The sequence below is a fragment of the Bubalus kerabau genome, chromosome 5, assembly GCF_029407905.1.
Source record: "Bubalus kerabau isolate K-KA32 ecotype Philippines breed swamp buffalo chromosome 5, PCC_UOA_SB_1v2, whole genome shotgun sequence".
NCBI lineage: Eukaryota > Metazoa > Chordata > Mammalia > Artiodactyla > Bovidae > Bubalus > Bubalus kerabau.
In genome coordinates this window covers 88,179,768-88,204,309 of record NC_073628.1, presented here as the reverse complement: position 1 = coordinate 88,204,309, position 24,542 = coordinate 88,179,768, and the positions used below count along the sequence as shown (strand labels likewise).

The window sequence follows — 24,542 nt, the reverse complement described above, 5'->3', positions numbered from 1 at the left end:
CTAGACTGGGGTTTCAGAGTTACTACATTTAAGAACTTCCTACACTTGAGGAATATAGCCCAATACTCCATCTGAGTGTTAGAGGTGGAAGGGATTCATAGCAACAGTGGTTGAACATTTTTATAAAAGAGGGAATCCAGCGTAGTTAGAAGTGGGAGTTAGGGGACGTGTCTTCAATATACTTAAAACATTCCTTATTTTTGGCAGCTTTATTCAAATTTTAGATTTACAAAGATCACCTAGACTTAATCCAACACATCCCCCCACCTAAAGTTCATTTCATTTCTAGAAAGGCTGACTGGTGTAATAAAAAGAACATTATACCTGGAGCTAGGATTCATGGAATCCAACAATCTTGACTATGTCACCAATTTAGTCCATTACTTCGAGTAAATCACTTACTAGGTTTCCAGTCTTCAGTGACCTTAGCTGTAAATTATGGGTCAGCTCTAAATTTCTACAACTGTACCTAAAGATCTCATTCTATCATGAAACAATATGGATATAAATAATACCTGTATAAATTCTGAATGTCTGACTTTTTATGTTATCCATTTTTCTTGGTGTAAATTCCATGGATCCTGTCCAATGCTACACATTTACTTAGACCTTTACATTAAGGCTATATTAAAACAGAAATAAATTTAGAGAGGAGAGGTCACTGAATTGTTTAGTAGTTTATGGCCTATTTATATGCTAACTACATGACTGGTATTCATATTGCAGGTTAATAAATTTAGTCTAATTTCATTATCAGAAAGGACAGAGCAACAAAACTCATTAAATGAGTGTCAATGTACTGATGAGTTGATTAATGAGAAATGATCAATGGAGATACTGACCAAAATCATCCCAATAATATCATTCCTTTTCAATGCTATCAATCAAGTGAGCATTCTTTTCTTTGTTTCTTTAGACTAATTCTCTGAGCTTTAAGCATTTTGGATATATTACTAAGTATGTCAAAATTATTCTTCTTTTCTTAAATCCAGGAATTCCTCCCCCTTATCCCCATAATAGGATTCATAAAATATAAAGTGGGGGTGGGGGGACGCGGACAATCAGGCAGGAAAGAGCTAATTACTTCTAAGTAAAAACAGAAATAACATATAACATAAGTTTTGTCATATCATATAATTAAATTCTTTTTAAAAAATTCAGATTCAAGACATTTAAACATTATAGGATTATTTGGCCATGCAGACATCAGATACAGGGATGCTGAATTCTGCTACTCCTGGCCACAAAAGCTATAGGCTAAAGACAATCATAGTGTTGATTTATATCCATCTCTGATCTATTTCGGCACTAAGTTGATCATCTCTGATATAGATACAGTATAATAATTTTTTCTAAAAATAGAATTGCATAGCTTGTTTCATAAATAACATGTTAAGAAATGAGAAGATAATATAAAAACTGTAATGATGTTATATAGACATACACACTATATTTCACTGTCATCATGTAAAGTAATCTTTCTTGAGATAGTTACTTCTTAGGGATCATTCATAATACAGAGGTACATGATAGCAACATCTTGAAATAACTTAGACAATTGGTTAAGTAATTAGATAATTTAAGAATCACAGGTGTTTGAAAACAAGTGAGTGCGAGTGAGGGGTAACTGTGGCTTCTCTCATGTGCTGTAATATGTAGACATATACCTCATTCCCTGGTGGTTCAGATGGTAAAAGAATCTGCCTGCAATGTGGGAGACCCGGGTTCGATCCCTGGGTTGGAAAGATGCCCTGGAGAAGGGAATGGCCACCCACTCCAGTATTCTTGCCTGGAGAATTCCATGGACAGAGGAGCCTGGACTACAGTCCATGGGGTCACAAAGAGTTGGGCGCGACTGAGCAACTAACACACATACTTCATTTCACACAAACAGCATTTCATAAAAGACTAATATAACTTCTATTTCTACATGTAGAATTATGCTTTAAATGAACTCATACTTGATAAATAAAGCAATTCTATGTCAGACTTTAATAGGTGAAGATTATCATATCATTTACTTTTTAAGAAAGTTAAGATGGTCACATTTAGAACCTGTTCAGTGTGTCAGGATACAAATTTCCTTAATGTGGCCAATCTAAATGAAAACAGTGTAAAACACTGTCGTGAGAATTACTACTACCTTTTATGAGCTACTCCAAGGGTCAGCAAAATATGGCCTGGGGGCGAAATCTTGTCTACCGCTTGTTTTTGTAATTAAAGTTTTACTGGAACACAGCCAGACATGCTCATGTTCATACTGCCCTTGGCTGCCTTCATCCTGCAACAGCAGCACTGAGGAGTCGCAAAAGATACTGTAAGAGCAGCAATGCCTAAAATATGTACTATCTGGCCTTCACAGAAAGTCTGCTAGTTCCTGAACTATTCTGAGGGTCTTGTCAGAAAGAAACTTAAGAGAAATAAAGTCATTATCACTGATAAAACAAACACAGTGCTTTTTAAAATGGAAACTAAATAAATTGATAAAAGGCTGTATTAAAGTACTTCAGCTCTTTAAGCGCACTAAAAATTTAAAGTCAAAATCAAATATTTTCCTTCCCCTAAATAATCTTATCTACTATAAAAGTTTATCATAATACATCACAGGATGCTAGAATATAATAATGAAATTGACTTTAAAATGTCATTTGCAAAGTGACTACACATTGAATCAAATGTTTAACATTACTCATTACACTAACAGAAGAGTAGAGCTATTACTGGTAGATCGTTTTGATCAGAGCAGTCCAACATAACTTATTTTGCATGTCAAAAACTTGGACAGAAAAAGAACTACACATTTACCAGTGAATGAAATTTCCTGTCAGATACAGTGAACCATATTCTTAAACAGTGGTGGTGGTGTTTTTTTTTTCCCCAACTAGATCTTCTTTTCTTCAAACTGTGTAACTTTGTAATTACTTTGTGTTTGTCCCTATAGCCTTTGCAGAAACAAACTCTGATTACTTTTCTTTTTTACCTTGAGATCACGGTACACAATCTTTCCGGAATGTAGATAGTCCAAGGCAGAGACAATTTCTGCACCATAGAAACGTGTGCGGTCCTCGGAGAACACCCGCTCTCTCGACAAATGGAAAAACAGCTGCAGGGTAAACAGCAGGGACAGGACTGTAATAATTACTGATTTAGTGGGGGAAATTAACACAAACATAAAACACCTCTCATCACCATATTGTGATGATAGATAGTGTACTCTCAGTGGACACTGAGCACTCTTAGACAGCAGCTGGCTTATCTTTTCCAGGTTTCCAAGGGGAGACTGAGAGCTGTTAAATCAGCGCTTTAATCAATATACCAATCTTGTTTAAGGCATTCTGTTTGCTACCCATTTAACCTTCAGTTACCAGAGGAAAAAGTATGCATCATCAGATTACATCTCCTCCTCCATATACTGTTGCTTCAACTCTTTCAAGGATTAGGTACTGAGACTTTATTAAAATAAATGAACCTAAGTAGAGATGCAACATTTCTACTTAATTATCTGATTCACACTTGATTTCAAAGAAAGGACTGCAGGTTTGTGGAACCTTATTTATATGAACTTTTAAATTCTACAACTCTTGATTCATCATGCTATATCTCTAGAAATGATTTCAATGTTTAAATCAATGCTTTCTACAATGAGAAATTGTGAGGCTTTACATTTTCAATTTATTTTAGTAATGCCCAAAATGTACTGAGAAGCTCCCATTATTCCCTTAATAATTCTCAATGTATATTCTTCCAATTTCAACAATAATTACCTATGACGCCAATCTTTTCACATGTAATCACTTAAAACGATAAGCCCATCCATTTCCTGTCAATCACCTAAAAAGATACTTCCCCTCAACAGTCAACAAGTATTAAGTGCTCATTGTGGTCAAGCATCCAGCTCACAGTTTAGACAAGCTGTTTGTTTAAGGAACTGCCTGTCTCATCTCTCAGTTCAACCATGTATATGAGAAAGGAGCCGGTTCCATGCACTATGAATTGATTACTGACCTTTTTGCTGTACTGTTTCACTGTATTAAGAAATCCGTAATGAACAAGCAAAGAGTGTTTGCAGTGCTGAGTACATTGCCAGCATCACAATAGGTACTTAATACACGTCTTTGATTAAAAGTGATGAGCCAGTCAGTGTATCCTTCATTGCAAGATCAGAAATGAACTCTAACTTCACACGGATTACTTCTACAAACTGCTTCTAACCAAGATTTTTTTCTCACGCACCAAACCATAATTTAGGTAACAGAAAGCAGGTTCCTTACAGATTCCTTCTTCCCTTTTCCCGGAGAAGAAAATGGCAACTCACTCCCTGGAAAATCCCATGGACAGAGGATCCTGGTAGGCTACAGTCCATGGGGTCGCAAAGAATCAATCACGACTAAGCAACTTCACTTTCTTTTTACTTTCCCCTTTCCCACTTCCAACTCCACTTAAGAGTCTATCACTAAGATCAAAAGTAATGCATAACCCATTCTCCCAATAAAGAGAAGAAGTTAATATCATGTAACTATTGCCAAAAAAGACTCATTCAACGTTATAGTAAAACTAAAATATTTGGCAGACAGTCTCTAAACTTTAATGTTCTCTACTATACTGTCATATTTCATCAAATGTAAGATGCCACTGATTGTAACTTCACAAACATTTTATGTTAAGACCAAGAAAGAAAAAAAATTATGTGAATTAAAACTATAACACATCACCAAATATAAAAGGCCTTCTGATTGACGAAATTATTCAATGTGTCTTATAAATGATCAAATATACTATGCCCAAAATCATACCAATGTATAACTGGTATGTTTATAAGGGTATGCATATGAGGGATATGCTTCAAAATTGATTCATCTTATATAGACAAATACATTCTATTAACGGGATTTCCCTGGTGGCTCAGATGATAATGAATCTGCCTGCAATGTGGAAGACCTGGATTTGATCCCTGGGTCAGGAAGATTCCCTGGAGAAGGGAATGGATACCCACTCTAGTACTCTGGCCTGGAGAATTCCATGGAAAGAGAAGCCTGGAAGGCTACAGCCCACAGGGTCACAGAGAGTCAGACATGACTGAGCCACTAACACTTGCACTTTTCACTTCCTGCTATTAATACACTACTATTCAAACAAAGACAGGAAGTAGAAAGAAGCATGGATCGATCATCAGTACAACCATTCTGAAATCCTTCTAGGGCAAAGTAATTTCTGTCATCCTTTAACACAAAATATGGCTAATTTTGATGAAGAAACCCCTGTGATCTCTACGGTGATTTATGGCAGTCTTCTAATGAGATTAAAATAGTGGTTAGATTTCTAAACTTTCTTCATATAATGTCAAGCCTAGTACCCATTCATCTTCTATACAAAATATATAGATCCTCCCTAAATCAACATAATATATGCAGGCGTCTAGATCTTTATTTAGATCATAAATCTTCAATTTGTCTCCTAGCCAATTTCTGTAAAAGTATCAGCTAAAAAAGCTACTTAAGGAGAAGAATCCTATTTATTTCTCTATCTGCTGTCCTCGGATGTCCATTCTTGCTACTTTATGGACCTTACTGTTTTCCAGCAGTCATGTATGGATGTGAGAGTTGGACCATAAAGAAAGCTGAGTGCCGAAGAATTGATGCTTTTGAACTGTGGTGTTGGAGAATTCTCTTGAAAGTCCCTTGGGCTGCAAAGAGATGCAACCAGTCTATTCTAAAGGATATCTGTCCTGAATATTCATTGGAAGGACTGATGCTAAAGCTGAAACTCCAATACTTTGGCCACCTGATGTGAAGAACTGACTCATTGGAAAAGACCTTGATGATAGGAAAGACTGAAGGTGGGAGGAGAAGGGAACAAGAGGATGAGATGGTTGGATGGCATCACCGATTTGATGGACATGAGTTTGAGTAAGCTCCAGGAGTTGGTGATAGACAGGGCAGCCTGGCATGCTGCAGTCCATGCGGTCGCAAAGAGTAGGACACTGCTGAGTGACTGAACTGAACTTGTTAACATAAGCAATGACCTTCGGTTCTGGAGCTTAGAATATCAATTATTATCCCCTTCTTCTTACAAACATTCCTTAGGTTTGGTACTGCAACTCCCCTGATTTTCCCTGAATATTCCCTCTAAGTTTCTACATTGGCTTTGAACCAACTTTCCATTTAATGAGCATCAATCACTTTAAGGTCACTGGGAAGAGAAGAAGAGGGCATACAATGGTGATTAAGACATAATCTATAGATGTATAGATAACAAATGAGAGAGCTATGAGAAATTTTGTAATTCTGATATTAAAAATGCTTTGGAGGCAAAGGATGATTAATCTTTACTGGAATGATCTGAGAAGATTTCGTGGACAAAGAATTATCTCACTTACATTTCAAAGGATGGGATGTTTCACAAATGGAGAATATAAGGGAAGCATACAAAAGGGTGCCATGCAATTATACCCATCTTAATGTTCTGACCACAACCTAGTATAGTAAGCGCACATAGTAGGTAATTAATAAATGCATATGGAAGGAATTAACTCTAAAGAAAAAAAACAGTAATGGTAAAGAAACAGCAAGCAGGGAGTGCACAGAGCTGAAGAACAAAGATACCCATTCATGACAATGACAGAACTTAAGGAAAAAAAAAAAAAAAAAAGATGAGGTCAGTCTGTTTAGGACCTGGACTTCCACGATATGGTTTAGAGATTAATTCTGTAGATAAAGAGTGTCAAAGACATTGGGGTCAAAAAGTAGCATAATTTTAACAGACAACTCGGGCAGCAAGGAGAGAATCAATTTAAAATCTGAGGGACTTCCTGGTGGTTCAGTGGCTAAGGCTGTGCACTCCCAATGCAGGGAGCCCGAGTTCATTCTCTGGTCAGGGAACTAGATCCCACACGTCACAACTAAAGACCCAAACACTGCAACGAAGACCCAGCACAGCCAAACAAACAAATATATATTTTAAAAAGAAAAAAAAAAACCTGAGACTAGTCAGGTAAACAATTGTTCACAAAGTGCAACAAAAGTTACTAAACACCAATTCAGTGCTGTAAAAAGCTGCAGACACAATGGAGGAAATTGTATCAATCTGAAGGAATGTAACTATTTGGTTAGAAAAACCAGACATACACAATTACATTAAAAATACATAGTTTTAAAATAGCACACTTTAAGAAGTGAGTAAGTATCTTTGGTAGTATAAGAAGTTACCTTTGAGCTGCTACAAGCTTCTGAGAAACCTTAACTAGAGCAGCAGCAGGAACAGACATTTCAATAGAGTCAATATCCCAGGGGGGATTAGCACGCACCATTTGGGCAAAGGCAGGAAGTGTTTCGAGGTTTCCAGCAGTGTGTTGCGTTGTTGCCAGGAGTGTAAAGGAAAAGAATGGGGCTGGGAACAGAGGGGCAACGGATTTCATCTTGACCTGTTGACATTTAAATAAGAACTATAGCACAGTTCAGGACTATGGGATCAAATGGTATAGAGATAAATAAGAGTCAGGATACTGTTAACATCAAGGAAGCAAAATTGTTGTTTTTCAGTCGCCAAGTCATGTCAGACTCTTTGCAACTCCATGGACTGCAGCATGCCAGGCCTCCCTGTTTCTCAGGATCCCCTAGAGTTTGCCCAAGTTCATGTCCATTGAATTGGTGATGACAGTCTGATGCTGGGAAGCAAGATACAGCCCAGAAATTCAGTAGAAACTGAAACAGAGTTAAGGTCAGAATTTTAGGGTATCACTACAGGGGTAAGGGCAGGGAAAAGAGGCAGAATAGGTATTAAGATAGAGTCCTAAAAGAAATACAAAAGAAAAAATATATGATACTTGGGGAATAAAGGATACAAAAGTTTCACCAAGAAAATTAACATTCACCAGACAAAGAAATTGGGTCATCTGTTATCTTTCAGGGAAGGGATGTCACACTTAGGTGGGCCAAGAAGAGCATATAAACTAGAAATGGTACATGACTCCTTTAGAAAAAAAGAATGAGATGAGCCAAGGTGTTACTACAACAGATTTTTTCTCAATACATAAATGCTTTCAAGAAAACTTTTGCCTGAAGAAATGACAGATGCTATGAAGCTACAATTCATATGGAACAGGCACATATCTAGAGAAAAACATGATCCGAAAGGATACACGCACCCCTATGCTCACCACAGCACTGCTGACAACAGCCAAGACACAGAAGCAACCTGAACATCCACTGACGGAGGAGAGGATAAAGAAGACGTGGGATACAGCTCAGCCACTAAAGAGTGAAATAATGCCATTTGCGGCAACCTAGATAGACCTACAGAGCGTCATACTAAGTGAACTCAGTCAGTCAGTGAAGAACAGATGCTGTGTGACACCCCATACATGCGGAATCTAAAAGGAAATGATACAAATGAATTTACTTACAAAACAGGAAGACTCACAGACTTAGTAAATGAACTTTAGATTGCCAGGGGGAAGGGATAGTTAGGGACTCTGGGAAGGTCATGTACACACTGCTATATTTAAAATGCATAACCAACAAGGACCTATTGTATAGCACATGTCTGCTCAATGTTATGTGTAGACTGGATGGGAGTAGGGTTGGGGGAGAATGGTTACATGTGTATGCATGGCTGAGTCCCTCTGCTGTTCACCTGAAACTATCACAACATTGTTAATGGGCTCTACCCCAACATAAATAAAGGGTTACGGTTAGGGGGAAAAAGATATACCAGTGATATCAGGCAGCCAGAACAGGTTACTTTATAAAAAGTTAAAATATGGTGAAGTTGATAATTATATATGATAAAGTGTATGGGAAAAATGACCATTTAATAAATGGTGCCACAATATTTACTTAACTTTGGAGAAAAGTAAAATTTGATTTTCACTTCACATCATAACAAAATTAATTTCATGTAATTTATAAACTAGAGAATATGAACCAATAGTTTCCTGATCTCAGGACACAAGAGGAAACAGAATCATAAAAGGAGGAACTGGTAGAATTAACTACATGAAATAGCAAAAATATAAATTGAATATTTACAACAAATATTACAGTGTATATGCATAATATAGAGAGAAATCATATTAAACAACACTAAAACATAAGGGGAAAAAAGAGAAAGGGCAAAGACAACATAAGAGGAATACAAATTATTATAGTATGTGAAAATATACCACCTTATAATAATCAATGAAGTAGAGATAAAACATAGGAAACAATTTAACACTTCAAGAAATATCATTATCAGTGAAAGTGTGAAGAGATACACACTGGTAGCTAGAATGTAAACATAAACCCTTTGTAGGACAACTGGCAATAGATATCAAACTAATTTTTTAAATACAGTTGTTCCTCTTAAAATTTCCTTAAAAAAAAAAAAGGAACGAAGAAATCTTCTACACAAGGATATTCTTGCACAGTATATATGACAAAAATGTGAAAACAGACTTTCAATCATGTTGAACATTTTTTAAATTAGATTTTTTTTTAATCTAACACAACAAAATAAATTTTAGATGTAACTGACAGCTAAATATAAAATATGAAACTAATTTTAAAAAGCAAAAAATAAAAAATTCATGGGACTAGACTTACCCTTTTGCCTGAAGCAACTAAACACAAATATTAGAAGGAATAAATGAAAATTGAGAAAAACACACAACAGAACTCTTTAGATAGTGGACAACAGGCAGTACAAGATGATGATCCCCATGAAAACAAAAGAGGTGAGTCCTAAAATCGCCTGCTTTCTGTCTGGAGGCATTTTCTAGAATGTTATACAGTAAAGAACATACCAAGCATAACACAGATGTCTCACTGTTGGAGAAATACATATCATATTTTGAGGTGGGTGAGATGGGTGAGGTGGGTAGCATTAGCAGGACAGAATACCAGTGAGGAAGAAGCTGTACAATTTACATAGTTGTCTGCATCTGATACCAAGTTACGCACGTACAAGAATAAGCAGAGGAGTAGGGATCTGTATGCCAAATAATTCCCAGACCTGAGAGACATTCCATTTCTAATCAGTCATTAGAATGTCATTATTGAACACAGAGGCATTCAATAGATATTTCAAAGAAGTCAGAGTAAAAGCTAAACCTACATTAACAAAGCTAACAAACAAGACTGTAGAATATCATATTTGTAAAAAAACTACTCTCCAGAATAAGATATACTACTCTTTGAAGGAAGACAATACAATCTAAACATTTAACGTAAAATTCAAAGTATCTAGTATCCAATCAACAGTTACTAGACATGAAAAGATGCAGGAAAATATGATGTATCACCAACAAAAAAATTAGTCATTAGACATAGACTTTAAAAAATAACAGGAAATGATGGAATTAACCTACAGAACTTTAAAGAAGCATATGAACATAAACAAGAGATAATGGAAATAGAAGATAAAGAGATATAAAGATATATATAGAGAGAGAGAGAGATAAAGAGATATAGAGATAAAGATAAAGAGAAATAGAAATAAATAGGACTTTTAAAGATGAAATATGTAATACCTGAATAAAAATTTTATTAGATGGGATAAACAACAGATTAGACACTGCAAGAGAAAAGACCAATGAACATGAAATTATAGCAGAAGAAAACTATATGAACTGTACCTAAAAAAACAAACAAAAAAAAAGAATCTTAGTGACTTGTTGGATAGTATCCAGCAGTCTAACATGTAAATAATACCAGATCCTGAAAGACAGAGGGAGACATCTGCAAAAAAAGCCTGAATTTTTCTACACTAGGAAAAAAAAGATAAATGCACAAAGTATTCCAATGAAACCCAATGAGATGAAAACTCATAATCATGCATGAATACTAAGAACAAAACCAACATAACCAGTCAGATCACAGTAAAACTGCTGAAAAACTAGTGACAAACAGAAAATCTTTAAAAAATTCTGAAGGGGAAAAAACAATACACAGCAAATAGGAGACTTGTCAGAAACTGTATAAGCAGAACAATGGAAAAACATGTTCAAATTGTTAAAAGAAAAAAAAAAAAATCCCATATCCTAAAATCCCACATCCAGTGAAAATATTTATAAAGTATAAAGGTTAGAGACTTTGTTTTGACCATGACTGAGTAACAGATAACAGTTTATACTCCCTTCTTAAACAATTAGGAAAACATATTAAAAAAAATAAAACAAGGATATCCATACATTAAGTATTATATTTCAAGGTACACTGACCCCTAAGAAAAAGGAAACAAGAAAAAGGAAACAATTAACGGTTGTTCGAGAAACCATATAGAATGCGACACAGGGAGGGGAAATCAAAAAGAACTTGTGGGATCCTTGAATTATGAATAGAGAGTTCAGAGACTGGGGAGACCAAAGTGGCTATAATTCATGAGACAGAGAACCACAGAAAGGAGAGCTCCACAGACCTGCAATGAATTGCCTTGAGTCTTACTAATCAGCACATGTATATAAGGAAAATTCTGAGGTCAGGAAAGAGCCATTGGAAAGAATCAGGTGAAAAAAAAAAAAAAAATCACAGCTCATAGAGCTAAAAATACTTTTTGTTTTCACCAGGCAAAATGGAAAAACTTCTTAAGAAAGGTGGCACCCAGTGGAGTCCCTGAACACACTGCCTCTAGTGCGGCAGTGTTAGTGTTAGAGGAAAGGCCACACACATGTGTCAAACTGATTTTTGACAAAGGTGTCAAGATCATTCAATGGGACTTTTCAACAAAAGATGCTGGAATAAGCAGATATCTACAGAAGATTAAAAAAAAAAAAAAAAAGAACCTCAATTCTTAGCTTACAGCATTCATAAAAATAAAACAGATCATAAAACTAAAAGTGGTAGGTACAACTATAATAGTTATAAAAGGAAATACAGGAGAAAATATTTGTGATCCAGGACAGACAAAGATTTCTTAATATTTTTTTTAAAAAGACAAACTGATAAACTGGATTTCAAAATTTAAAACTCCTGTTGCTCAAAAATATCACTGAAACAATGAAAAGGCAAGGTACAGTCTACGATTTCCTTAAATGTGACACCGTATGTCTCCTTCATGCCATTTACTAATTACATAGCACAGTAGCTTGTAGCATGCAGTCAGTAAATAGCAATAAATAAATAAAACATTTTATCAATTGAACTGAAATAACTTTCTGACTTTTCTACAATGAATATGCATTATTGTTACTTTCATAATGGGGAAAATCATATAAAGATTTCAATTAAAATACTATTGATTCTTTTAGCAATTTAGGCTTTTGACAATTTTTTGTTGGCAGAAGCTCAGGACAAAGAGGAAGACTATACAAGTACTATATAGTTTTGCATCCTCAGCAACAAGCCTGGTATGTGGGCACATTATATGCTTAATAAATGTACTGCAGAGAATAAAGTTAAATTCAAAAATTCTTTCCAAATAATTATTTCTAAGAAAAATAAGGCTTAAAGTTTTAAAGGCAAAGTGGTTTTTATTAGAAACATTAAAAATACCACAACTAAATAATCTTGTTTTTGTTTAAAAAAAAAATGAACTGTTTGCTCTTCAAGCAAGGAGCACATCTTCAGAAGTTTGCTTTCTTTAGCAATGACTACATGTTTTTTTGTTGTGTTTGTGCTTAATAATGCTGTGAAAATATAGTAATGCAGATAGACTGTTTTAATGATTTAAATAAACAAGTCAAGATTTCATCACAAACCCAGAATGCTTATCTTGAAAACAAATTACTATATTTTAAAAACTATGCAAAAAACTTTCAAAAAAATAAACAAACATCTAAATTTAAACAATATCCTGAGAATTATCAATGCAATCTAAGACTTTAAACCAAACTATTTTTCTTGCAACTATTTTTAGTCATTCTTTTGTAATGGCAAAATGTTGGTTAATAGAGAAAATAACAAAATATGTTCAATACAAGTCAATAATTTCAATGATTACATTCATTATCATAATATTGATGAGCTCAGGACCTGAATACTCTAAAGACAACTAATTAAATAAGCAACAAGACATGGTAGTCTGTGCAATACTGCTGATTAACACATCCCGTGAATTTACCAAAAACCTAAGATGAAAAGAATGTCTCAAGCTCACATACAGGACAACTCATCAACAATACTGTCCTAGTCCATTTGGGCTGCCATAACAGGTTACCATCGGAGAAGGCAATGCCACCCCACTCCAGTACTTTGCCTGGAAAATCCCATGGATGGAGGAGCCTGGTAGGTTACAGTCCATGGGATCGCTAAGAGTTGGACATGACTTCACTTTCACTTTTCATTTTCATGCATTGGAGAAGGAAATGGCAACCCACTCCAGTGTTCTTGCCTGGAGAATCCCAGGGACGGGGGAGCCCAGATGGGCTGCCGTCTATGGGGTCACACAGAGTCGGACACTACTGAAGTGACTTAGCAGCAGCAACAGATTACCATAGACTGGGTGGATTATAAAAGTGAAAGTGAAAGTCAGTCACTATGTCCGACTCTTTGAGACCCCATGGACTATACTGTCCATGGAATTCTCCAGGCCAGAATACTGGGCCACACAAATTTATTTCTCCTAATTCTGGAGGCTGAGAAATATAAGATCAATGCAATGGCAGATTGAGTGTCTATTTCCTGGTTCATAGATAGCTGTCTTTTCACTGTGTCCTCAGACTTGGGAAGGAGCAACTGAACTCTCTGAGCTGTCCTTTTTTTTTTTAATTTTTTTTTTTAAACTTTACAATATTGTATTGGTTTTACCAAATATCGAAATGAAAATGAATCCGCTACAATATGAAAGAGAAAATGAAAGTTGCTCAGTCGTGTCCAACTCTTTGCAACCCCATGGACTTATAGTCCTTGGAATTCTTCAGGCCAGAATCCTGGAGTGGGTAGCCTTTCCCTTCTCCAGGGGATCTTCCCAACCCAGGGATCAAACCCAGGGTTCCTGCATTGCAGGCGGATTCTTTACTAGCTGAGCCACAAGGAAAGCCCAAGAATACTGAAGTGGGTAGCCTATCCCTTCTCCAGCAGATCTTCCCTACCCAGGCATCAAACCGGGGTCTCCTGCATTGCAAGCAGATTCTTTACCAGCTGAGCTATCAGGGTATCCCTGAGCTGTCCGTTACAAGAGCACTAATTCCATTCATGAGGGTTCCACCTTCATGACCTAATCAGTCCAAAGACTTTGTTTCAAGTGACATCACAATGAGGATTAGATTTTCACTTATGAATCTGGGAGGGAAAGATTCAGTCAGTAGTAAATACTATACTCACAACTGGAATGGTATTAGCTATACAATAAAACAGTTAAACACGTACTTTTATAGGATCAAATAAAAGTACACCTACATTTAATAGGTAATACATTTGTTTTCTAGATCATGTCTATTCTTTTCATAAGCTAAACTCCATAGTTTCTATGCATTTTGCATAGAAAATTTAATGTAATGTAAATTTATATTTAGTACTTGAAGAGTTTCTTTCAGAAAAGATAGTGATATAGACAAAAATATAAAAATGTCATTTTAATAAATAGTTCAATATTACATTTCTTAAAATATAAATTAAGCCCTTAGGATGCTATAAGAGAACTAAAAGTGATCTAAGGTCAGATGGCTGGACTCTTTAATAGTTATTTGGTTAAAAATTTCCAGCTAAATTACCTCAAGCCCTAAGAAATGCAATGCTAACATAAAAAACAAACAAACAAAAAAATGAAATTCAAGATATTACCAGAATACAGAAGAAAAACCACATGATCATCCCAACAAATACAGAAAAATAATCTGACAAAACTTTACATTCTATCATTAAAAAAAAACAAAAACAAACCCTCAGGAAAATAGGAATAAAAAGGAACTTACTCAACTTGTTAAAGTATTCATAATACTTTAATAAAAGTCTTAACAGTGAGGGTATAAACGCATTTGCTTTAAGACCTGGTATAAGGTAAACATGATTGCTTTTACCTTCCTACTTAACACTGTTCTGAAGGTCTTAGCTTAGTAAGACAAGAAAAAGAGAAAAAACCTATGAGGTTGAAAAAAGAGGAAGTAAAACTGTCTTTGTTTCCATATGATGTGATTATCCACAAAGAGAATCTCAACATATTTATGAACAAACAAATAAACTTTGAGAAAGGATTTAGGATTCAAGGTTATAAGTAAATATCAACTGTATTTCCAAATGCAACAAACAACTCATTTTTGAGACTTCAAACAAATCATTTATAGTGTAAGAGAACACATAAGATAAATAAGGATAAATATAACAAGAAATGCTCAGGTCCTGTTCACGAAAAACTACATAATATTGTTGAAAAATTAAAGAAGATCTAAATAATTGGAATTATATACCATGTTCATGGATCAGAAGACAAGACTGTTAACATGTCAATTCTCCCTAAATTGATCAACAGATTACAATATTAATTAAAGTCCAGGGACGGGGGAGCCTGGTGGGCTGCTGTCTATGGGGTCACACAGAGTCGGACACAACTGAAGTGACTTAGCAGCAGCAGCAGCAGCAGACCTTCATGTAGAAATCAACACTCTACAATTAATATAAAATGTTAAGCAAATACAGTTGCCAAGATAATTTTTAAAAAGGACGAGTAAAATTGGAAGACTCAAAATTGCCTCATTTCAATACTCTAAAGCAAAAGTACTAAAGACAGTGAGATAAAGCATACGGATTGATGGACACAGACCAGAGGTGTCAGGGTAATTCAATGAGAGAAAAATAGTTTTTTCAACAAATACTTTTCAAAAAAATTTTGTTGTTTTAGTTGCTAAGTCTTGTCAGACTCTTTGCGACCCCATGAACTGTAGTCCATCAGGCTCCTCAGGCCACGAAATTTCCCAGGCAAGAATACTGGAGTGGGTTGCCATTTCCTTCTCCAGGGGATCTTCCCCACCCAGGGATCAAACCCATGACTCTTGCATTGGCAGGCAGGTTCTTTACCACTGGGCCACCAGGGAAGCCCACTTTTTTCATTTACTCTATCTGTAGACTTACTCTATTTGTAGACTTATAGAAGTCTTTCAGCACCTAAAGTTCTTGCCAATATGTAACAACAACATACCAAGAAAGTCCAGAACACCTGAGTTGATGCACTAAGTCACCCATCTGCACCAGCAGAAAAGATTAGTCCCTGGAGTCTTTTCTCTTTTGCCACTTTATTGAGAACTATGAAAAAGTTAATCAGGAAAAATATGAGGCAGGCAAGATACCGCTACAAGTAAAAAGAATTTCTAGACTCACTAAACAATAAAACTAAACTGTTTTAAATGAATTTTAACCATGAGAGAAAAACTACAAGTCAACAGCCCCAATTTTTTTTAAAGGGCAGATAGTGAGTACTTTAAATTTTGAGTTTAGGAATAAAACTGTAACAAATATCTGCGGGTCAAATCATGAGAAATCACTTCATGCTTAAGTATTTCAAATCATGATGCTACTGAATGAAACTGTCTGATTTGTTTATATGTAATTTTATTGGACTTTGCAAAACTGTCCAGAATGTTTATATACTCTTAACTTTAAAAGGACAAAAAAAAAAAAAAAAATCTGTGTTTATCTGTTTATCATATGTCTGAAATCACCCATCCTAATCAGATACAAGCTTATTTACTGGAGAAACTACAAGGTTATATTTTGCCCCACAAGATCTGTTCCTGTTTAACACAGACTTAAAATCACATACTGCCTTAACACAGTCCTATTTTCAACAAATATTTTTTCAATTAAATATCCAGTTGCAAAAAAAATGAACCTTGATTCTTTAATACCATAAGCAAAAATTAACTTGAAGTGGATTACAAACTAAATATAATTCTAAAAACTATTAACATTTCTAGAAGGAACATAGGAGTAAATCTTAACAAAGCTGGGTTAGGAAAAAATGTTTTAAATTAAATCCCATATCTGTAAACTACAAAAGAAAAACACTGATAAATTGTATTTCATCTAATTTAAAAGTTTTGTGCTTCAAAACAGAGGATGAGATGGCTGGATGGCATCACCAACTTGATGGACATGAGTCTGAGTGAACTCCGGGAGTTGGTGATGGACAGGGAGGCCTGGCATGCTGCGATTCATGGGGTCGGAGTCGGACACGACTGAGCAACTGAGCAACTGAACTGAACTGAACTGAACTGAACTGAGCTGAAGTAAGAAAGCACATCAGTGGTTAGAAGGATAGGAGGTGATGGTGGAAACTGATTGTAAAGGAGTATGAAAGATTTGTTACAATGATAGAACTGTTCTATATCATGATTGTGGTATTGGTAAACAACACATTTGTCAAAACTCACTAATAAAAGTGGTAAATTTTACTGAATATAAATTACATATGAACAATATGACTTCTAAACAATGGATTTAAGCAAAAATAAACACAGGGGAAAAAAATTCCCCACTAAAAAATGAAACGGCAGAACACAGACTAGGAGAAACTATTTGCAAAACATATATGTGATAAAGTACTTGCAAACAATATACAGAAGTCTGACTACTCAATATTAAGAACACAAACAACCCAATCAAAACATGACCAAAGATTTTAACAGATACTTCAATAAAGAAGATACAACATGGCAAATCAGCACAGGAAAGCATGTTCAATACCATTAATAATTCAGGAAATTCAAATTAAAACTGCAAGATGCCATTACACATCCAAAAGAAGAGGTAAGTAAGAAAGACTAACCATGCCAAGTGTGGCAATGATGTTAAATAATATCCTAGAAATGCAAAATGGTACAATTTGGCAGTTTCTTATGAAGTTGAACATACCAAATGACACAGAAATTGTATTCCTAGATATTCACCCAAGGCAACTGAAACTACACTTCCATACAAAGATTTGTACTGGAATATTCACAAGAAATTTTTGTGCAAAAAGTGCAATTACACTGAAATTTCCACCCTGTGCCATAACCACAAGGAAAAAAATTGTGAAAACAGATAAATGCCCAGTCAGCTCCTGAAGCTTCAGCCACTTCATCTGATGTTCTAGATATAAAAATAAGCAACTTAGATGTTGAGCCTAGACAAGTCTTTGGATTATTACTTCACAAGCAGAGATATACTGGTTTATTGAACTTTGGGAATTTAGCATTGAAATATGGGCTTCCCTGGTGGCTCAGATGGCAAAGAATCCGCCTACAATGTGGGAGACCTAGGTTCGATTCCTGGGTTGGGAAGATCCCCTGGAGGAGGCCACAGCAACCTACTCCAGTATTCTTGCCTGGAGAGTTTCATGGATAGAGGAGCCTGGTGGGCTACAGTTCATGGGGTCACAAAGAGTCAGACACGACTGAGCAACTAAACACAGCACAGCAGCCTTGAAATAGAAAATTACATAGTAAAGACATTCCCAAATGTATTTTGCCTTGAACTTTATGTACTAATGTGAATATTATAATGCATCCTTCTTGGCTTGACACTTTGTAGAAAAGCTCTGGGTGAAAACAATACAACTCTGATAAAACCTATGTAATACACTAATAACTAAAATGGTTAGCAAAGAAGTTACTTGTCAGACTTCTGACAATAAAGATATTCGTACATCTGTAAACTTAGTAAAATTTTTAAAATCACTATGAATATGAAATGATACTTTTAATTTAAAAGTCACCCAAATCACACCTCCATAAATTAGTAAGTAGATCTAGAATGCTGACTGCCGGCACTTCTGTCTCATGTGAATTTAAAATGAGATCATTGAAGACAAAACGCCAGCAAGATAATGAGAATCTAAAATAAGTATGAGAGACTCTCAAGATTGGCATGAAACTAGAAGTCATATGCAAAAAATAAAATGAATTTTATCAAAGGACTTACTACAGAGTGTACAATGAGCTAAAATATGGACAAAAATAGTAAACAACTGAAAATGTTAGCTTTATTTGTGCCCAGATATATATAGAATATAGAAGAATGTGAAAAATTTATCAGATGACTAAAATTTCTATGTAATCATTTTCCTTTCCCCACTAATCAATCTCTTATCAATCTCCAGGAGATTGTAGCCTGGAGAAGGATTCATAGAGGTTTGATACATTATAGAGGTTTGTTTTACAGATCTGAAAGAAATAAGGCCATGAGTAAGGATTTTGGTAAAGAGTCCTAAGTAAAGACATTATAAATCAAACTAAACAGTTTTCAGTTTACTCCTCTCCTTGCCTCCCTCCCCCGCCCCACCATAGTTTTCTGCTTCTCGTATTAATTTGAGACTCCGGGAGTGGGTGATGGACAGGGAGGCCTGGCGTGCTGTGATTCATGGGGTTGCAAAGAGTCAGACATGACTGAACTGAACTGAACTGAAGTTACAGCTGGTAAAGAACCCATCTGGCAGTGCAGGAGATGCAAGAGATGTGGGTTCGATCCCTGGGTCAGGAAGATCCCCTGTAGAAGGAAATGGCAACCCACTCCAGTATTCTTGCCTGGAAAAGCCCATGGACAGAGAAGCCTGGTGGGCTATGGCCCATGGGGTTGCAGAGAGTCAGACACGATTGAGTGTGCGTACACACACACACCCACACAAGCTACAAAAAGAGAGTGGCTTGGATATGTTAGCAGCAGTGTGATGGGTCACATTATTAGAGGGTTTTTATAATCAGTTCTCCATGTGCTGATTTACTGTCTACCAAAGGTTGTACTGAACCATCACAACCTTGTTCTACTGAGCTCCAAACCAACCCTTGTATAGTCAAGGTATATACCACTCATCAAGCCATAAAAAAAAGAATTCATGGTACTCTGCTTAGGAACTAGTGAAAGTGAAAGCTGCTCAGTTGTGTCCGACTCTTTGAGACCCCGTAACTACATAGTCCATGCAATTCTCTAGGCCAGAATACTTGAGTGGGTAGCCTTTCCCTTCTCTAGGGGATCTTCCCAACCCAGAGATCAAATCCAGGTCTCCTGCTTTGCAGGTAGATTCTTTACCAGCTGAGTCACAAGGGAAGCCCAAGAATACTGGAGTGGGTAGCCTATCCCTTCTCCAGCGGAACTAGTAGTAGATGTCAAATCCAATGAATTCAATTGCTATCTTTAAGTTGTGTATCTTCACTGTTACACTCAATATACTTCTCTTAACCTCTAAGGCTTTACATAAAGACAGCTGAACACCAGAGAATTGATGCTTTTGAACTGTGGTGTTCAAAACTGTAATGCTTTTGAACTGTGGAGACTGTGGTGTTAGAGAATACTCTTGAGAGTCTCTTGGACTGCAGGGAGATCCAATCAGTCTATCCTCAAGGAAATCAGTCCTGAATATTCACTGGAAAGACTGATGCTGAAGCTGAAACTCCAATACTTCGGCCACCTGATGCAAAGAACCAACTCACTGGAAAGACCCTGATGGTGGGAAAGATTTTAGGTGGGAGGAGAAAGGGACGACAGAGGATGAGATGGTTGGATGGCATCATCGACTCTATGGACATAAGTTTGAGTAAGCTCCAGGAGTTGGTGATGGACAGGAAAGCCTGGCGTGCTGCAGTCCCAGTCCATGGAATTGCAAAGAGTCAGACATGACTGAGCAACTGAACTGAACTGAACTGAACTTCTAAGACTTCTCTTGTCTGGCTGCTTCTACCCAGTATCCTCCTTAGGCTTCTCTTATCGCCAATCTGTCCAATGTTGGTATCTTCAGGCACCATTCTTAGCCATTGATCTTTTGAACTACACACTATTCTCATACTGGACATCTTCCCTTCCTTGGTTTCAGCATTGCTGCTGAACTCTATTTGTATCTCTAACCTAACTCTCCCACCTCCTTCAGATTCCCTTGAGGTACCTCACATACAGGATGATCAACTCAGAAATAATTCCTTTTACTATTCCCTGATTTTACAAATAACCCAGCACCCATACAAATTCTCCAAGTAGCAAACAGGAAACTGTGTGATGTTTTCCCTTCTCTCCTTTCAGTCATTAAATCCCATTAATCCTATACCTGAACTGCATTTAGAATTTGATTCCTTCTCACTAATATTGCCTCAGTTAACTACTTATCATTTTTTGAACAGGTTACCTAAACCTTCCACCTGCAGTAGCTTCTAAGCCATTTCTCTGCATCTAGTTTTATCTTTCCCAATACAAGCCTTGTACCATTACCAAAGTCTTCCTTCTAAAACATTTCATACAGAAATTCTTCCATATTGCTTCACTGCATTCAGGATAAAATCTAAACTACTTGGGAGAGATCTGGCCTAACATGACCCTAACTACCTGGTCGCATTCTTCTGGGTTTTCTCTGCAGGACTCTGTGCGTCACTCATGCCATGCTACATCTGGGGAGGGAGAGCAGAGCTTGCATGAACTCCCACATTCTAAACATTCTATTTTCTCTGTGTAGGAATGCTCTCCCTCTCATCCTTACTTGTGTAACTTACAGTCATCATTAAGACTTAGCTCAGCCAACTACTTGAAGAAGTGTTTCAGACCATGCCATTCTCCCCCTTCCTTTCTCTTCCTTTTGGACTGATTCAAATCCACATTCTCTGTATCCCACAACAACCAGTGTTTTCATAGCAATAATGACACTGAATATGCATATTTTCTTGTCTGCAAGTAGATACTCATCTTCTCAAGGAAAGTACTGTATTTCCCTTATTTCTACATCCTCTGGTGTCCAACTCATTGTAATTGCTCATTAAATACTTAATAGGCAAATGGATTATACTGGAGTGGGTTCTGAACTTAACATATAAACCATCAAGTAAACCAAAACCAAAACCAAAACCAAAATTCCTTAGGAAGGCATTACACTGAAGACCAATTTGCTGTCTCAACATAGTTAGGCTAGCACAGTTTTTCCTCTAGCACTGAAACGCTAGTTTCTTTGGAGGCCCATCCATACTTACAATCCACTTAATGACAATGTTTTATAAAAACTATGCATTTTTAAGCAGTAGAATTTATATCCCATGAAACTCTGAGGATGGCAAGTAGAAACTGATGTGCAGCAGAAGAACAGCAGTTTCTCTCTCATACTGAGATTACTCTGAATATGCTTAGCAAGAGCAATGGCAGAATCACCAGTTTCTTCCTTGCTTCCTTTCCACTCTCTTTTCTTCCCCTCCCTCATCCCTCCTTCATTCCTATCTATGTTATCTGTTGCTAAGCCTATTTCTTTGAATTCATATAAATGATGATGTGAATCCACCGTACTGACACGCGTATAAGGATTGTTCACAACCAGTATTTCTCTCATAATCTATTCCCACCAAGATTATGTAGCACTTTAAACAATATTGGCAAATATAGGAACATACAAGCATAGCCACAAGCATGCTAAACTCTTGTGCCATCTATTAGACTGAAAGAAGTTCAAATATTCACAAAAATGTGAAGAAAGTATAAAGAAATGTCTCAGCTGCTGTACTTACATTTCAAAATAAACATTCCAAAATATAGGCTAGAAGAATGCTATGGCTAATTGAAAATCATCAGACAATAAGTATGAACTGAGTGAAAACTCAGCTAGTTACTAATTAACTTCAATGGGTCCACTAAAGAAGCCTATCTCAAAGCAAACACTGGACAGAAGAGATTTGAGGATGCTGCCATTTGGGTGAGTACTAACAATTCACCAAAATAACATAAGTCACCATAAGCATACACTGAGTACAGATTTGCTTCTCAGAAAAACTTAAGAACTGAAATAACCCCATCAAGTTCCAAGAATTAAATAAATAACTATTTGTATGTGTTTATAAAGCACATTTTAAAGTATACTTAAAATGTATAAAATGCATTTAAAAGCATATTTGATAACCTAAAAGAATAAAAAAACTGGGAGATTACACATACAAAACTTTAATTTTTACAAAAATCATGTAAACATAATTATATTTCCATTTTTTATATTTATGGCAATTCTATAGTTACTATATACATGGATGTAAAATTACATTACCATATAAAAGTGTACCTGCTTCAATACATAAAATAATTTAGTTTTTATCTATAAATGAAGTCGCTCAGTTGTGTCCGACTCTTTGCAACCCCATGGAGTGTAGCCTACCAGGCTCCTCTGTCCATGGGATTTTCCAGGCAATAGTACTGTAGTGGATTGCCATTTCCTTCTCCAGCGGATCTTCCCAACCCAGGGATCGAACCCGGGTCTCCCGCATTGTAGACAGACGCTTTATTGTCTGAGCCACCAGGGAAGTCCTTAGTTTTTATCTATAGCACATACCTAAAACAGAAGTTCTGAAATAGGAGAAGAAATGCCAAACAAGAGAAATAGTGTAGGCATTTCAATGAGTAAGAAAACCATCTGGCTAGCTTGAAAATCTGCTTCTGTGTAAGAAAAATTTTTTTAACAATCATCAATTGATTAATTGTCTACGTACTCAAGGTTTAGAACAGAAGCACGAGTGACAACTAGCTCCCTCTACTAAGCTCCAGGCAGCTTCCCTTCATCTCACCATCTAAAACTCTTCCTTCTTTCCTATGAAGTCCGATGGTCCTTAATCTATATACTTCTGATACCAGAGATAATTATCACTTTTACACTTAGTATAAATTTTATACCTTATCTTCCCCACTAGACCATAAACTCTTTTAGAGTAAGAGTTATGCTTAATTCAGAAAGAAAAACACCAATACAGTATACTAACGCATATATATGGAATTTAGAAAGATGGTAACAATAACCCTGTGTATGAGACAGCAAAAGAGACACTGATGTATAGAACAGTCTTATGGACTCTGTGGGAGAGGGAGAGGGTGGGAAGATTTGGGAGAATGGCATTGAAACATGTAAAATATCATGTATGAAATGAGTTGCCAGTCCAGGTTCGATGCACGATACTGGATGCTTGGGGCTGGTGCACTGGGACGACCCAGAGGGATGGAATGGGGAGGGAGGAGGGAGGAGGGTTCAGGATGGGGAACACACGTATACCTGTGGTGGATTCATTTTGATATTTGGCAAATCTAATACAGTTATGTAAAGTTTAAAAAATAAAATAAAATAAAATAAAAAAAAAAAAAAAAAGAGTTATGCTTAATTCAGATCTGTACGCCCACTTATCTACCAGAGTACTCTGCTCATTCTCAATAAATAAATATTTTATAAATACACAAAAAGATAGGTTCTCCTGAAAATACATTTTCAGCATTTCTTCTAAAGAACCTATGTACCACATTACTTTCTATTTTTCTTCCTACTTCTCAGTAGTTCCTGTTTTACCAGTTTTTAAAAAAATTCATGTATTTGGCTGCTTCAAGTCTCAGTTGGTGCATGTGGGTTTAGTTGCCCCGTGGTATGTGGGATCTTAGTTCCCAAGAAGGAATTGAACCTGTGTCCCTTAATTGGAAGACAGAGTCTTAACCACTGGGCCACCAGGGATGTCCCTAGTTAACCACTTTGCTAACTTATTTTATCCCTGTTCCTGGAGGGAAACTTTTCATCCATTTGCTTATTTGCTCATTCAAAACATCCAGTAAGCGTCAAGTCCCTACTATGTGTCAGGTAGTGTGCTAGGTGCCAGGGTCACACCAGGGGGTAAGTCTTTAGGGAGCTTTGAGCCCAGTAGGAAGGACAGATTAAGTAAATAATTATAA

The 24,542-nt window shown here is 36.3% G+C and overlaps 1 protein-coding gene across 13 annotated transcripts in view; it reads right to left on the bottom strand.

Annotated features, from left to right (window-relative positions):
* The window catches only part of AKT3 (AKT serine/threonine kinase 3), a 284,036-nt gene that overhangs the window by 58,512 nt on the left and 200,982 nt on the right, over positions 1 to 24,542 (bottom strand). For 12 of the 13 annotated variants that reach the window (XM_055582153.1, XM_055582155.1, XM_055582154.1 and 9 more), the window contains one exon: positions 2,981 to 3,103. The exons of the other annotated variant lie outside the window; for it this stretch is intronic. In XM_055582153.1, the coding sequence (XP_055438128.1) occupies positions 2,981 to 3,103 (123 nt within the window). The remainder of the gene's footprint in view (positions 1 to 2,980; positions 3,104 to 24,542) is intronic. 13 annotated transcript variants of the gene reach the window in all.